Consider the following 14080-nt stretch of genomic DNA (forward strand, 5'->3'; position numbering starts at 1 on the left):
CTTCTTTGCCGATAAGTGCAAGAAGCGTAGTAAAGTCATTCAGACATATCATTCAAACAACCTAGCAACAATTTTTCAAGGCAGAATTCTTTGCTTTGAAGAAAGGTGATGATATATCCAGCTCCAGCAGACTCAAGTTTCTATCCCCGTTCATAGACAAAAACAACCAACTTAGAGCAAGAGGCCGTTTGTCGAAAGGAAGCCATTTGATAACCTCTTGATACCCCTTGATACTCGACGGCAATTACATTGCAACTAGATTATTGATACAGCACACATATGAACTTAACTGTCACGGTGGTCCCGAACAAACTAAGAATATTCTAATGGAGTATTACTGAATACTTCGGTGTCGAGCGGTAGTAAAACAAACATTAGACATTGTTTTCCATGTCGCCGAATGATCCAAGACGTTAGCATTCCTAAAATGGCAGATTTGCCTCAGGAAATTGAAAATTTGTCTTCGAAACAACTGGACTTGATATTATTGGACTGTTTGCCGTTAAGAACAATGGCAAACTGTTTAGTCGGTACGTACTACTATTTACTTGTTTAGTTGTCAGAGCAGTCCATCTCGAGGTTTCAAATGACCTTAGCACCGACTCAACAAATAATTGCATAAGACGTTTTGTCAGCCGGAGAGGAAAACCCAACAAATTCATTTCAGACTGCGGAAAATCATTTGTTGGTTCGAACAACAGCCTCCAGTCCAGCATCACCGACCTGAAAGCGTCCTAATCCTTTGCGGCAATATTGCCCCTTATGAAAGTTGAAACTGTATGGAATTTCAACCCTCCAGCGGCCCCGCATTTCGGCGGAATTTGGGAGCGATTAGTGCAGATTTTCAAATTGTCTCTCTATAAGGTCAGTGGGTCACGAACTCTTACCGATGAAATATTATGCACAGTTACGTGTGAGATGGAAGCAAATATGAACACTAGGCCCCTAACAAACGTTCCAATTGATATAAATGATCCTTTACCTCTTACGCCAAACCACTTTCTTCTAGGTAGGTCTTCGGTCAATTTGCCTCCTGGCGTTTTCATTGGAGACAAAAGGAACATTTCGAAAGCTTGCCGTACATCGCAACAAATAGCTGCTGACTTCTGGAATCGATTTATGCGAGAATACCTTCTAGGCCAACAAATTCGTTCCAAATGGAACAAAAGCTCAAAGAATCTGAAAATGGACAACTTAGTAAGGATCCTTGAGGACTTCAACCCCCGAGGTGTCTGGCCTGTTGCCCGGGTGACACAACTTTTTCCCGGAGATGATTGGATCATTCGATCAGTCAATTTAAAAACCCCTACCGGTGAGCGTATTAGGCCCGTCGTAAATTTGAGCAAATTGTTTCCTGATTAAACTTCGAATCTATAGGTTCTACTATTGAAAATGCAGTTAACGGATTGTGTTTATTGGATCTCAAATTTAGCAACATTTCGACACCATAACTTATTATTCCTTCTGTACCAATTCAAATAATTTCATGGTGAAACCGTCATTGTAGCAATTGCTTGCATACATTTGGTCTCATACGTTTTCATAAGTGTTACCTAGTTTTATTCCCCATTGCTTTGGACTACATTCGCAAATACTTTGCTTATATTAAAAATGACGCCTTCCAATTGCCAACGATTGCGTTTTATGCCAAACTCTTATTGATCGCACTCGTTTTTCACCTTTTTGATATTAATTCTTAGAGTTTCGTCTCAAACCCCCTGGCTCTCATTTGACAGTTTAGGTTATTTCGTTTGGCAATTCCGTTAATAATTTAGGTGAATTGCTTTTACGAACCACCCGATTAGGTTTGTACCCTTGTATTTCCATTACCCGTATTTTGAATTCCATTATTCAGCTGGATGGATGATTCAACACTTACTCCAACAGTATTATTCATTTTTGCAATCCTGCAAATGGGGCCGGCGATGTCAAGGACAAGTTGACTTTTGATCGATTTCGATGAAAAAGCCGGCAAAACGAAAACACAATTATGGTCAAAACCTGGCGGAAGTAGTCGACTTCTCAAAAACCTTTTATAGCAACAAACAAGCGAAACAAAACGAATCAAATTTAATTTTACTTTAATAATACACAATCAAAATTGTCCTAAGCATCCCCATCTCAACACAATTCATTAACAACATTTGTCTGTCAGACTCCCAGAAGATAACCTTTCTTCTGCCAAATTCCTTTATGATAACCACTTTAAAGATGAGCAATTGTTCCGCCCCGTTCCAAAAGACTCCCAGAAGATAACCTTTCTTCTGCCAAATTCCTTTATGATAACCACTTTAAAGATGAGCAATTGTTCCGCCCCGTTCCAAAATTTTGTACAGGCCAACCATTTATCCGCCTGATTCCAACTAGTTAACCATTTTTCTGCCATTTTTCTGCACAATAAACATTTCTGTGGCAGGGCAACCCTATTCTGCAAGATCCCACAACATTCCAGATTCTTTCAAGACGATTCTTTTTCTGTCAGATTCCAAAAAGTTAACCACTTTAGCAGAAGATTACTAGCAGATATTTTTTCTGCCAGACTCGGATTGCTAGGCAACGTCAAATGGCAAGTCCGTTACCTTTTCATCAAAGATTAGACCCGTCCAAACACTGACCAGACATGATTAAGCTATTCCAGATAAAACACAGGTTCTCGTGTAGACCGAAACAAACAGACAATGATTTGTCGTGAAAAGGATTTTAGCTCATTGCACTGTAAAACTTAGCTTGTTTTTTCTTATAAAAACTGATGAAATTTCTTTTTCCTATTTTAAGCGCATTCAGTTTTATTTTCACTTATAAGATTTCAAAAGATTTGTAAAAATCCAATTTTTTTGAGCCTCACTGCAGTTTTTGAGGAAAAAATGTTTTCAACAGAAAGACGCTTTTGTGGTCAGCTTCTGCTTAGAAGAAGTGACATGCACTCGAATATTATCTGATCATATGGAATGTGACTGATTGTGATCAATTGAAATTAATTAAAATTATTAGAATTACCTCGTTTTAGCTCGTTCGAAAATAATCATACCATTAATCATGCCATAGCTTAATGTTTTTACTTGCGCATGCACTGAATGTGTACTCTGTGCTATAAGCGTTCACTCCACCACAGCTGGTCGGAAGTAGTACACCGACAATCGTGACATTAAAAACTGCTCCAGGGACTCCGTTGACGTTTGTTGGACCTATGATGAAGATGTCTCCATCAACTGTTGTGTTTGATGCATCGTCTGGACCTTTGTAACTGTACTTGGTGATAATATAGCCGATAGGGGAAGGGGATGGCGCATTTACATTCGCTGCTCCATCAATTGAGAAACCAGAGGCTGCTGGCGTGACAGCCGTTACATTCGTGGGTGCTGGAGGTGCTGAAATTTCAGAAATTTGAATAACTAAGTGAAATAAAGCTAGACACATCTTGCCAAGATCTGCAACATCCTAAATTTCCAGATATGTCTTTACGGCCCTTGTCAAGGTCTGATGTTAGTCTTGCAAGATCTTGCCAGTTCTGACTAGAGAAGTATTGCCTTAACTCCAGTTTCGTTTCAGAAACACCAGAAAACCCTTTAGATAAATTTTGAATAAAACCCCCGTTTTAGTGAGTTTTTAACCATATTCCTAAAACCGAAGATTTCGAAGATTCATTATGTCTAGAAATCAATCAGAGCAATTAATCGAGTGTCTGGTCATATTTGTTTGAAAAATCAGAAACAAAAACAAATATTTTCAAAAAGTTTTTTGTTCTCGTTAGGTCTTTTGGTCTAGTAAATCCTGACACGTCATCACAAAGTGAAACATTTATTTTGAAATCATGAGATATCAAAAATTGTAGATATCCTTGTGTTTTCGTACCAAGAATATTAACAATTGCCAATACATTTCAACTGGGCGGAAGGATCTTTTGTCGTGACTTTCGAATGTTTGTAATATTTGCAACTCTCAGCTGGCTTAAGAACGATTTTTCAACGCATTCGCCTCATTTCTTGGAAAAATAAATAAAACAAATTGGCCTTCATCTTGTTCGCCAGATTCTAACACAAGCCTTATGTTTCGGAGGCACTTCTGCTTCCTATTCTCCGAAGCAGGCATCCCTATGCAAATTTCATGCTATTGGTTGTAAATGCCAAGACATAAGATTTCGGGTGATGAGAGGAGGAAACATTTCAAATACTAACAACAGTAACTGATCGCAAAGTACTTTATTGTACCACTTTTATTTCTCGCAGAGTCTTCAAGTTTTCAAGTTTTTCCCTCGGGGTAAATCGCCCGGGAGAGCAAAGATGGTTGATATAATTTTTTGTGAAAAATGCATTATCCTTGGATTACATTGGATAAAAATCTGGAGCGAAAAAGGAAAATATCTAAAAATTTATTGTTTTGCGAACTGCGCTCGCTAGTTCATTGGATGCCGTTGATTTTAGTTTTCCCTTTGAGATTGCTATGATAAGCCATTAACGAATTGATAAGAATTTGCAGAAAACTTGCTTCAAATTGCTCCAAATTGAAAATAAATTTTTTTCAGAATGTTAACTAAACGTTTTCTTAATTTATGATTAATTTTTAAATTTATTTTTCTGTCAACGACCTGTATTTATGAAATTCGTTTGTTTTTATTTACAGCTACAAACCAAATTGATTAAAAATAACCGGCAAATTGCTGGAACATAGCCGCATTGACCTTCGTAACGCAGAAAGGGATAAAAACAGTAAACAAAAAAAAGAGAAGACAAAATTTAGCAGATGTTGTTTCTCATTGCCGAAAAGAGTTTGAATAATGTGTGCAGTTTGGTAGATTCCATTTTGGTGAATTTACACTTAATTGAGATTCCAAACTGAAGGCTACTAATTTTAATACTAACTACTAGCTAGCAACCGCGCTAATAAACTTTGAAATTCTAATGAGCCATGATTTAATGACCGAGTTTTGTAGGATGATTCGCTTCTTTTAATTTTGACCGCTTTCAGTACATTACGTAGTTCCATGAATGAAAAATTTAAAATAAATTCAGCTGAAACAGAGAGTGATGCAAGTCAAAAATCGTGATTTATGTAAGACGAAAAACGCGATCAAAAAGAAAAATGAAATAAAAAATGCAACAAAATCAATCCTGAAAAAAAAGTTCGTGCAATTGACAGGAAAACTAAAAACTTTTGTACAGGACCAGCAAACAATTTAAACAATGTCAGCCAAACAAACACTTTTACAAAAAACAAATATACGTGCAATGGCTAAATTGTCTGAATTTATTATCCTCAAAACCACTTTTTATCAATTTGGAAATACATTATAAACCATACAACGCTTTGAATAGGTGTCTCTTTGAATTTATATATCGATAAATTTGACATTTATTAAAAGAATAGATGAAAAAACCTTTTTTTTTCATAAGATTCTAGAAGTCTTGATACTATTCAGTTCAGAACCGTTTCGTTATCTCTTGAAACTATCAAGTACATTCCTTTCAAGCTAAAAAAAGTTCAATTGCCCATTGAATATGGATAAACTTGAAAATAATATTATTTTCTAGAAGGTTTTAGTATACAATTTTAGTTACTTGTTAGCAAGTAACTAACAACTTGTAATCTTGTAATCTTGTAACAGATTACAACTTGTAATCTGTTGTAACTAAGAACTATGCAATAACCTTTTATTAATTCCTAGAGGATTGTCACTTGCCCCTGAAGATCGAAAAATGGAGAAAATGACAAAAATGTTTAAAAATTCTTTAGGATTTGCAAATTTTATTGAAATTTTGCCAGAGTTTTTTATGTTACTATCTTCATAAACCATTGGCTTACACCAGAAACCATTTAGCAAACAACCTTCAGGCCATACAATAGTTTCAAATTCTTCTGAAGTCCTGAAATCTCAGAACTTTACAAAAAGTTTTCAAAAAACAAGAAAAGTTATTATCATTTTGCCATCATTGTTAAAGTTTACATCACCAAATTTGCATTGCCAAAGTTTGCATCACATGTAGCTAAAAAAAGTATTATGTCTTACAAGAAACATAGCGAGGCTTGATCATTTATTGAGGTCACTAGAGCGTACGGTCAATGTTTTTCTCTGAAAAAAAAAACATGATTACTCTGCAACGGTTGAACGTATTGCTCTTCAACGGCAGGTGACCGCCCTGGGATTTGCTTTGGTTAAAGCCATAAGTTAAACCTACGGAAACCAAAAGGATCGGATGAAGCCAAGAAGTTAGGTTGAGTGTAAAAAAATGGCAGTTGTAAATGTGAAGTGGTGGGCCAAAAAGGGGAATAGAAAGTGACGGTAAGTGCCACATAATTTCAAAAACTGGCCATCACAACATGAACATCTGCTTCTTTAATAGTCAAGAATAACAGAACACTAATCCATAACATAACACTTATCGCCTAAAAAGACAATAAGAGAACTATAGAGAGAGGCTTATTGTCTTACTTTCGTCTTTTGCAAAAATATTCTAGAATAAAACAGAAAAGCAAAAAAATTTGCATAATAAAGACCTACAGAGCTGCCAAAATTGCTTCAAGTTTAAGCCGAGACCAATATAAAATGAGTCCACATAAACTCCAAAGCTGCGAACTTCAAAAACCAATATTCTAACAATGATTATCACAATTTGCGCAGTTAGGATTTGAGGACACAAATAAAAATTGCATACTCATTGACTATTTTTGCCAAAAACTTTTTTTGCTTTTTTAGAAGAGAAACCAAGCCAATCAAGTTTTGAAGAGGAGGCATATCAGATTGCACAATTAGGCAGACTTAAAAAGGTAGTTGCTTTTTTCTACCTTAAATCTATGTAATTATTAGAATTTCCCAAACAAATGCTAAATTTTTCATGGTTTTTCAGAGATAATGCAAAAATCAAAACCAAATTTGTTTCCATTTCGAGTTGATTTCTCCTGCGTTTTTATTTTGGGCAAAATCGAAAGAAAATCTGAAATATTGGGGCTTACAGTTTCGTAAATATTTGCATTCTTTTTTTTTTACCGAAAGCAAGAATACCATTTGAAGAATATTGACCAATAAACTGCTTGACGCAAAATTGTTAAGCTACCTGAAGAACTGGTTGACTTCGAACTCCAACATGCGTTTCTTTGCCACTCATGCGTAAACCAAAAAAATTGCAAATTTTCTGGCTTTAGATACACAGCATATACAAATATTAAAACGATTAATAAGTTTTTTCCAAAAATTTGTTTTAAAAATTCCATTTATTAGATTGTTAATAGTTGTGCTACTTGCTGTTATCAAGTGAATCGGCTTTTCAAAAAAAGTTGATCTTTCTATTCTTGGCAGACAAAATTTCAAAATTAGAGAAAAATACTAGCCTTTGTATTTAACTCAGAATAATTTGGTGAATCACCAATTTTTCCCTTGAATTGATCGTTTTTTCCCAAGAATAAATCTATATCTTAAACTTTGAAATTTTATTTAAAGAAAGCGTGAAAAAAATTCTCGAAAAAAAGTGTTTTTTTTAAACACCCAATTTTTAAGTGATTTATCGGAGAATTGAAAAAAAGTGGGAACGTTTTTGAGGGTCTTTAAATTTGTTCCTTTAGACCTCAATTTCGCTGTTGAAGAAAATCAACAATAAAGTTAGGCTCGATCACTAATTTGAAAAATTTATCAAACAAGAAGTCCTTATTTCATACTTTTTAAAGCGTCTCACTTTTTTTACGTTTCATATCACACTAGACTTTGAACTTACTCAGTTCTTCGCTCACTTTTTACACCTGTCTCGAAGATTTCAGCCTTCCAAAATTGTATAAAATGAGCAATCAACTGGACAAACTCCTTGGAAAAAACTCTTGAAAGCCTTAAGGCATGTTTATTGGAAGCATAAACTTTTCAAAGATAATTATTTGAGACAAATGAAAACAAGAAACAGTCACAAAATATAACAACTTCGGCAAAGAGGACTTTTTTAAGGTCTATGAATGAGTCAATTCAAGGTAATATTTTTATAAATTGCTCATTTTTCTAAGAACCATAAAGAGTGACAATGATAGTGACATAACAGAGCCGGCTGACGACCTCTGCGATCCATTCGCTCCTACAAAATTATCAAGGAATTCGAAAAAAATATTATTTGGGTTGAACGATTATTCAATTGTTGGCTTCACCAGAATTGCAATATGACTATAAATTATAATTGAATTATCTCTTTGAGTTTTGAACTGCAAAATTGGGGACTAAATAAGTTAGAGTATAATTCTGGGAAGCCTTCGGCAGTTCGAGCTCAGCCTCGGGTGCAAGCGCCTTCGGCTCTGAGCTCTAATTGCCTTAGGTTTCCCAGAACTATACTCTAACGTATACTTGTTTCTCACTCACTACTCTTTGACAGGGCAACAAACAATTTGACCAGTAGTTTTGAAAGTAAATATGATTGGAAAGATTTTTGATTACAAAAAAAACGCCATAACGTCGCCAGTAAGGGCTTCGCTCCATTTCATTTCGGAACTTCAGTAATGATTCTTCACTACTATACTGCTAAACTTTTAAAAAATTTTTTGCTTATAAGCAAGATTATGAGTGATCATCTGCTTTATTGATCTTAATATTTTTCAACAATGACTAACCTGTGCATCGGGTTATATTTACAAGTCCATTTCCTATCAAATCAACGTTTCCACAACTGAAAATGGACTTGAATGAGAATTCGTATGCAGTGGCAGCGGTCGGAAGCGTAATGGTCATGTCAGCATTGATATTTTGTTCTGAATTATCAACGGAACCTCCTTGACTAGTCAAAGTCGACAAGTTCGCACCATCAACAAACTCAAGCTTGTATTTGTGAATGGAGCCCTGCGAAACAGAGACGTTGGCAGAGGTACTGGGTGACACTTTAATCTCATTGGTGCTGGTCCCGTTTGTTGGTCCAACTGTCACGCCAGTGAAGTCCGGATCAGCAGGCACTGTTAAAAAACAATTGGATCTATTGTGTCCCCCTCCATTATTCCTATGCCTACCGATTACAATTTATGCCTTTACTTGTAAAAAAATAGCACATGTGCCCCTCTGCAGCAAAAGTTATATGCTGGAAGGGAGGGGGCCAGATCCAGACAATCGATAGATTGCAACCAGAGATGTTTCTAAAGAGAGCTGCTAAAATAGAAATTGTCTTATTTTCAATAAGCTCCACTATATCGGAAATATGAAAACGCTATAAGAATTTGCTACAAGTTTTTATTGCGTTTTTCCGCCTGACTAATCGATCTTCTACTAGAGCTTTGAATAACTGTAAAACATCATGTCCTGCAGACAAATTAAACCAAGCATGGTACAAAAAAACAGTTGAAAAAATTTTTAGCGGAGTGCTTAGCGGTCATTAAAAGCGGCAGTTTTTTGCGATAAGTTGTAAAAAGATCGCATATAATTGTGGTCTATTTTATCTGACGAAAGGAAAAACAGTTGGGTTCGACTTCTCTTCAACCAGTTTCATTTAATCCCACATATCTTAACACCATATCATTTTGCCCCGCAGATTATCAGTTAAAAGCATGTGTTACAAGCATAATTACGTGGTTAATTAATCCTATGTTTGGTTGTGATTGATTCAAGTCAAAGTTATATATGCCGCTGAGGCTATGGCTATTGGCCAAATTATTATAGTACCAACGTTAATAGTGTACCAGTTATATAAATGATTAAAATCGAGGTGAAATGATAGAGGGGGTGAACTAATCGAGGTGAAGTGATAGGGGGTTAAACAAAAAGCAGGGGGTGAAAAAGCAGGGCACCAAAGTTCGTGTATTTATCGACATCTTACAAGTGCAGGTTGAAGCAGTTGCATTAACTGTGAATAAACTGCCCAAAGATTCGTAAACTAGGACAGCAGTGATGGTATATGCGGTTCCTGCTTCCAGTCCTCCTAGGTCGAGGTTGGAATCGGAAACTGCTAGATTAGTCAAGTTAGAGTAACCGCTGGCAGGCTCTGGAGAGGCATAAACTGAGTAATTGTTGAAGGAGCCTGGACTGAGAGACACAGTGTCGATCACCACTTTGTCCTCGTAGTAGTCGCTTCCATTATTGTTCACAGATAATACCGCTGTCGGAGTTGCTGAAAGAAGAAACCAATATAACAACGATTCAATTTATAGTTTATGTCTATCGGGAAATGTGGCATATAATTCAATCTTAACCATCTTACAATTCTCTTTAAGATTCCCGCTAAAATCCCCGCGAAGGTTTTCCTCCCATTTCCCAGATATCAGCGGGAAAGATCTGAAATCTTAATGAGATCTCTTGGATTCCTTGCACAATGATGTTCTCAGAACAATAACTATGTTAGTTTAGATTTTAGATTTCAAGTGTTTTAGTTGCAACCCTTGAGTTTACTAACAAAAATGGCACTTGTGAAGCTTACTAACTTCAAAAAGCACGCCTAAAGTTTTTATAACTGTAATCGATGCTTTTTCACTAACTACGCCTGTTGGCATGGTTCAATTAATTAACTCTATTCTATCGGATTTATAACAGTAACATAAGTTATTTTTGGTTGCATACTTATGATCACTCAATGTCGAGAACTATGTTCGCTTCAGAGCTCAAGAAAAGGTTAGCTTTGTTTAAAAACCAGAAACCTCGAAAATTGTTATGCGATTTGTTAAAAAAATAACAGACCCATTGGTTCTATAAACTCATGGAAAATATGAGAAAAATGTTCATGTTTCAAAACGCTGTTTCCATCTTATTCTCATCTTATCTTCGACTGAGAAAGATTATCACATTCAGGTTCTTTATTTTTAGTCCGCTTGTGTTTTTGTTTTGGGTTTATTGCCATTAATGTAATTTCTATAATTTTTTTGGACCATTCTTAATAAATTCTGGCAAAAAAGAAAGTTGATAACCCCTAAAAAATGGACTAGGAGCAGAACGAAATTGTTAAACTGTTAATAAAAAACTGCGATTCCTAAAAGAATCTACATTGAATTCTTTAACTTTTTGCAAAGAAAAATTACGTGAGCTTCCAAATATTTGACGCCGAACAAAGATACAAAACTAACTGTTAATTGCCAAAACTTTCAAAATAACAAAAAACTAAGATTTTCATCATAACCGACTAACGTCGGGCGAATTGCTCTCAAACGACTGGCGAGTGGTTGGCTTCGTCAGTAGCTAGCCACGGTTTAGTGACTAGCTTTAGATTATTGGAGGGGTGTGAGGTGAAGGTAAAAGATGATGACATCACGCCACAAAACAGCAGCTGAAGCGCAGCATCAACAATAGAGTTAAGAAGAGAGAAAGAGAGAGAGAGAGAGAGAGAGAGAGAGAGAGAGAGAAAGATAGTGTAGGAGTGATAAAACGTAAACGAGAAAATGAAGGAAATAAACACCAACCAACAGAGCAGGAGAGAGACATACGAATATTTTCTATGATAGAATTTGACTCCAGCAACTTCTAGTTTTCTAGCCTTAGTAATTAAATCATATTCAAAACTGAAAGTACAAAACCCAAGAAAAATACTACTTTTCGCAGTAAAAACAATGTTTAAAACAAACGAATAGGAATTAGGAATTGAACCTACTGAATGTTCTCATTGAATTGCTTATAGTTTTAACGGCTGCGACACTGTTTTCTTGTTAAATCATTTTATTTTTTTAAATGGACTGACTTTTTTGTTCTTCTTGTTGTTGTATGTCATTATATGAATAATGAGATGTCTCAAGGCTTTCTCAAGAAGTAAAATTGAAGAGGTCTCTATCGTTCCCACAATTACACCTCAAGAGGAATATTTGTTCATTTTTAATGATTTCTGTTGATACTTAATGAATTTATTCACTTAGAAAATAATGGTTTTCAAAAATACATTTTTTTGAACTTTGCTCTTTCTGCTTCTTTTTTTTCCAAATTGTTACAGAGTCTCATTAAGGGCAGGTGCTACGACTTATTTGCGTAGCATAGCTTAATTTGTAATGTTTACGTTTCATCAGATGCCATTTTGATTTTAATATTATGTTTCTTCAAATATAGACATCGGGAGACTTTTGGTATCAAATAATGTTGTTGTTATTTGAAATTTAAGTTTGTCTAGTCTCATATTTGCGTCAGTGGCAGGTTCTCATATGTAATCTAATGCGGCATGAATTTATTCCTATAGCAGTTTGCTGAACAATATGTGAATTTTTGAATGTTTTCTATCTCTTCCACATTGATTGGGTAAACAATTAAGTCAATAAAGTGGATGAGCGGGGCGGAACTTTAATTGTGAACGCACATTGCTGAGCCTCCTTGTTAATTTTAAAGACAATTTAAAGCTTTTTCGGGTGCTATATTGTCTTTGACAATGCGGCATAACAGATATTTTCTAAACTATTGTTCATCTGCGTATAATAAATTTAGCGTCTCAAATTTTGCGTCTTATATCCAATCTGCCTTCTTCGCTTTTGAAACTGAAGTATTATATGTGAGCAAACTAATGTTTTTGTTTTTGCAAAAGACGTCATGTCACAACTGCTCTGGATCCAGCGAAAATATAAAAATTTATCTTTTAAAAACACAACCATTGTTTTCCAAAGATAAGTGCAGTACAAATTGTGAAGATAGTCAGAATAGCGTTAAAAATTCAAGAAAAGTGGATGAAAGTTATTTGATGAAAAAGATTTTTTTGGCAGCTTTTAGCACATTTCTTACACATAATTTTTCGAAACAAACTGCGACCCAGGCTGCGATAATGGCTTTTATTAACTTATAAGAGATCGGAATTTCTATTACAATTTTTTTAAATAATTTTTAAAGGCGCATGTAAATAGGTCAATCTTGGAGGATACCGACCTGATGATAAAAATTGACCGAGTGGGTAGAGATAACGGTTCCCATAATTAACTCAAACTTACATCGTATCGTGGTTGCCGTTACATTTACTTCGTCACCCGAAATATCACCCTGTACACATCCTGTTTTGATAGACTGTATCGAAATGACGTAACTGGTCTCTTCTGAAAGACCACCGATAATTGTATCTTCTGTGACCAATTTTTCGGTTCCACTGTAAGATGGAACATTAGATACAGCTGTAACTAAATATTTGTCAATGATGCCTGCGCCTGTTGCTGGAGATATGCCGGTCCCGTCGATGGTAATCGAAGTTGTAGAGGCTGTGATACTTGAGACGGCGAGAGCTCCTGGTACTACAAAAAACATCATAATAGCAACCTCTGATCACCCGTCTTTTGCACAAATGTCGAAAAGAAAATATTGATCACGCAATATAACAAAGAGGCTCGGTAATGTGCGTTTGCACATAAAGTTCCGACCCCGCTCATCCACAATTTTGGCATAATTTTCTACCAAATGAGGAACAGATAGAAAACCCCCAAAATTCAAGTATTTTCCAAAAGAAATGTGTATGAACAAAAAGATTGCCTCAAACGCAACAAACTCATTGGAGTACAAAATGCTGCATTAAATTGATGAGCTCAGCCATTATTAAGAAAGCAAGTCAAGACGAACAACAAAATCAAACAACAATAACAACAAACATTAATTACATCCAAAACTTTATGTCCACTTTTTTTATTAACAAGGTCGAAATAGCGTCAGATAAATTGAAACTCAACAAATGAACTTGTACTTCACTAGGAAAGATATGGGACCACTCCATAATAAGACTCGGTAACAATTAGACAAAATACAAAAAACGCATTAAAAACATTTAATTTTAAAGTAATGAAAACCATTAGATTGCAACTGAAACCATCCAAAATGTTTGTGTTCTCATTCTCCTCTATAGGAGGTCATTATTCAATCTTTATAAGGTTACAAAAAAAAACAAATAGAGGCAACAAAGGCAACAAACTGAAATTCATTGAAAACATGCAAGAAAAAGCTGTCGAAGCCGTAAAGCCATATTTTGCCACTCAACATATGTTCAATTGAGCCTTCTTCGATTAATATGGTATGCGACCTCTCATTAATGAGAATGGGTAACAAGAACACAAAAAAAGAGATAAAAGCGAAAAATTGAGTAGTATATTTGTGTTTTTCAAAGACAATTTTTTCAAAGTCATGAAAGCCATTGGCTACAAATTGAAGTAATTAAATAGGTTCGTTCCTTTCGTCCAAAAGACACCTAAAACTTTTCAC

The 14080-nt window shown here is 35.4% G+C and overlaps 1 protein-coding gene across 1 annotated transcript in view; it reads right to left on the reverse strand.

Annotated features, from left to right (window-relative positions):
* The window catches only part of LOC142343000 (uncharacterized), a 175788-nt gene that overhangs the window by 116113 nt on the left and 45595 nt on the right, over positions 1 to 14080 (reverse strand). The window contains exons 4-7 of the mRNA XM_075394682.1: positions 12832 to 13125; positions 9765 to 10055; positions 8575 to 8910; positions 3060 to 3368 (exon numbers count right to left, since the gene is read on the reverse strand). Of these exons, the coding sequence (XP_075250797.1) occupies positions 3060 to 3368; positions 8575 to 8910; positions 9765 to 10055; positions 12832 to 13125 (1230 nt within the window). The remainder of the gene's footprint in view (positions 1 to 3059; positions 3369 to 8574; positions 8911 to 9764; positions 10056 to 12831; positions 13126 to 14080) is intronic.

This window comes from Convolutriloba macropyga, chromosome 7, assembly GCF_964194025.1.
Source record: "Convolutriloba macropyga chromosome 7, txConMacr16.3, whole genome shotgun sequence".
NCBI lineage: Eukaryota > Metazoa > Xenacoelomorpha > Acoela > Convolutidae > Convolutriloba > Convolutriloba macropyga.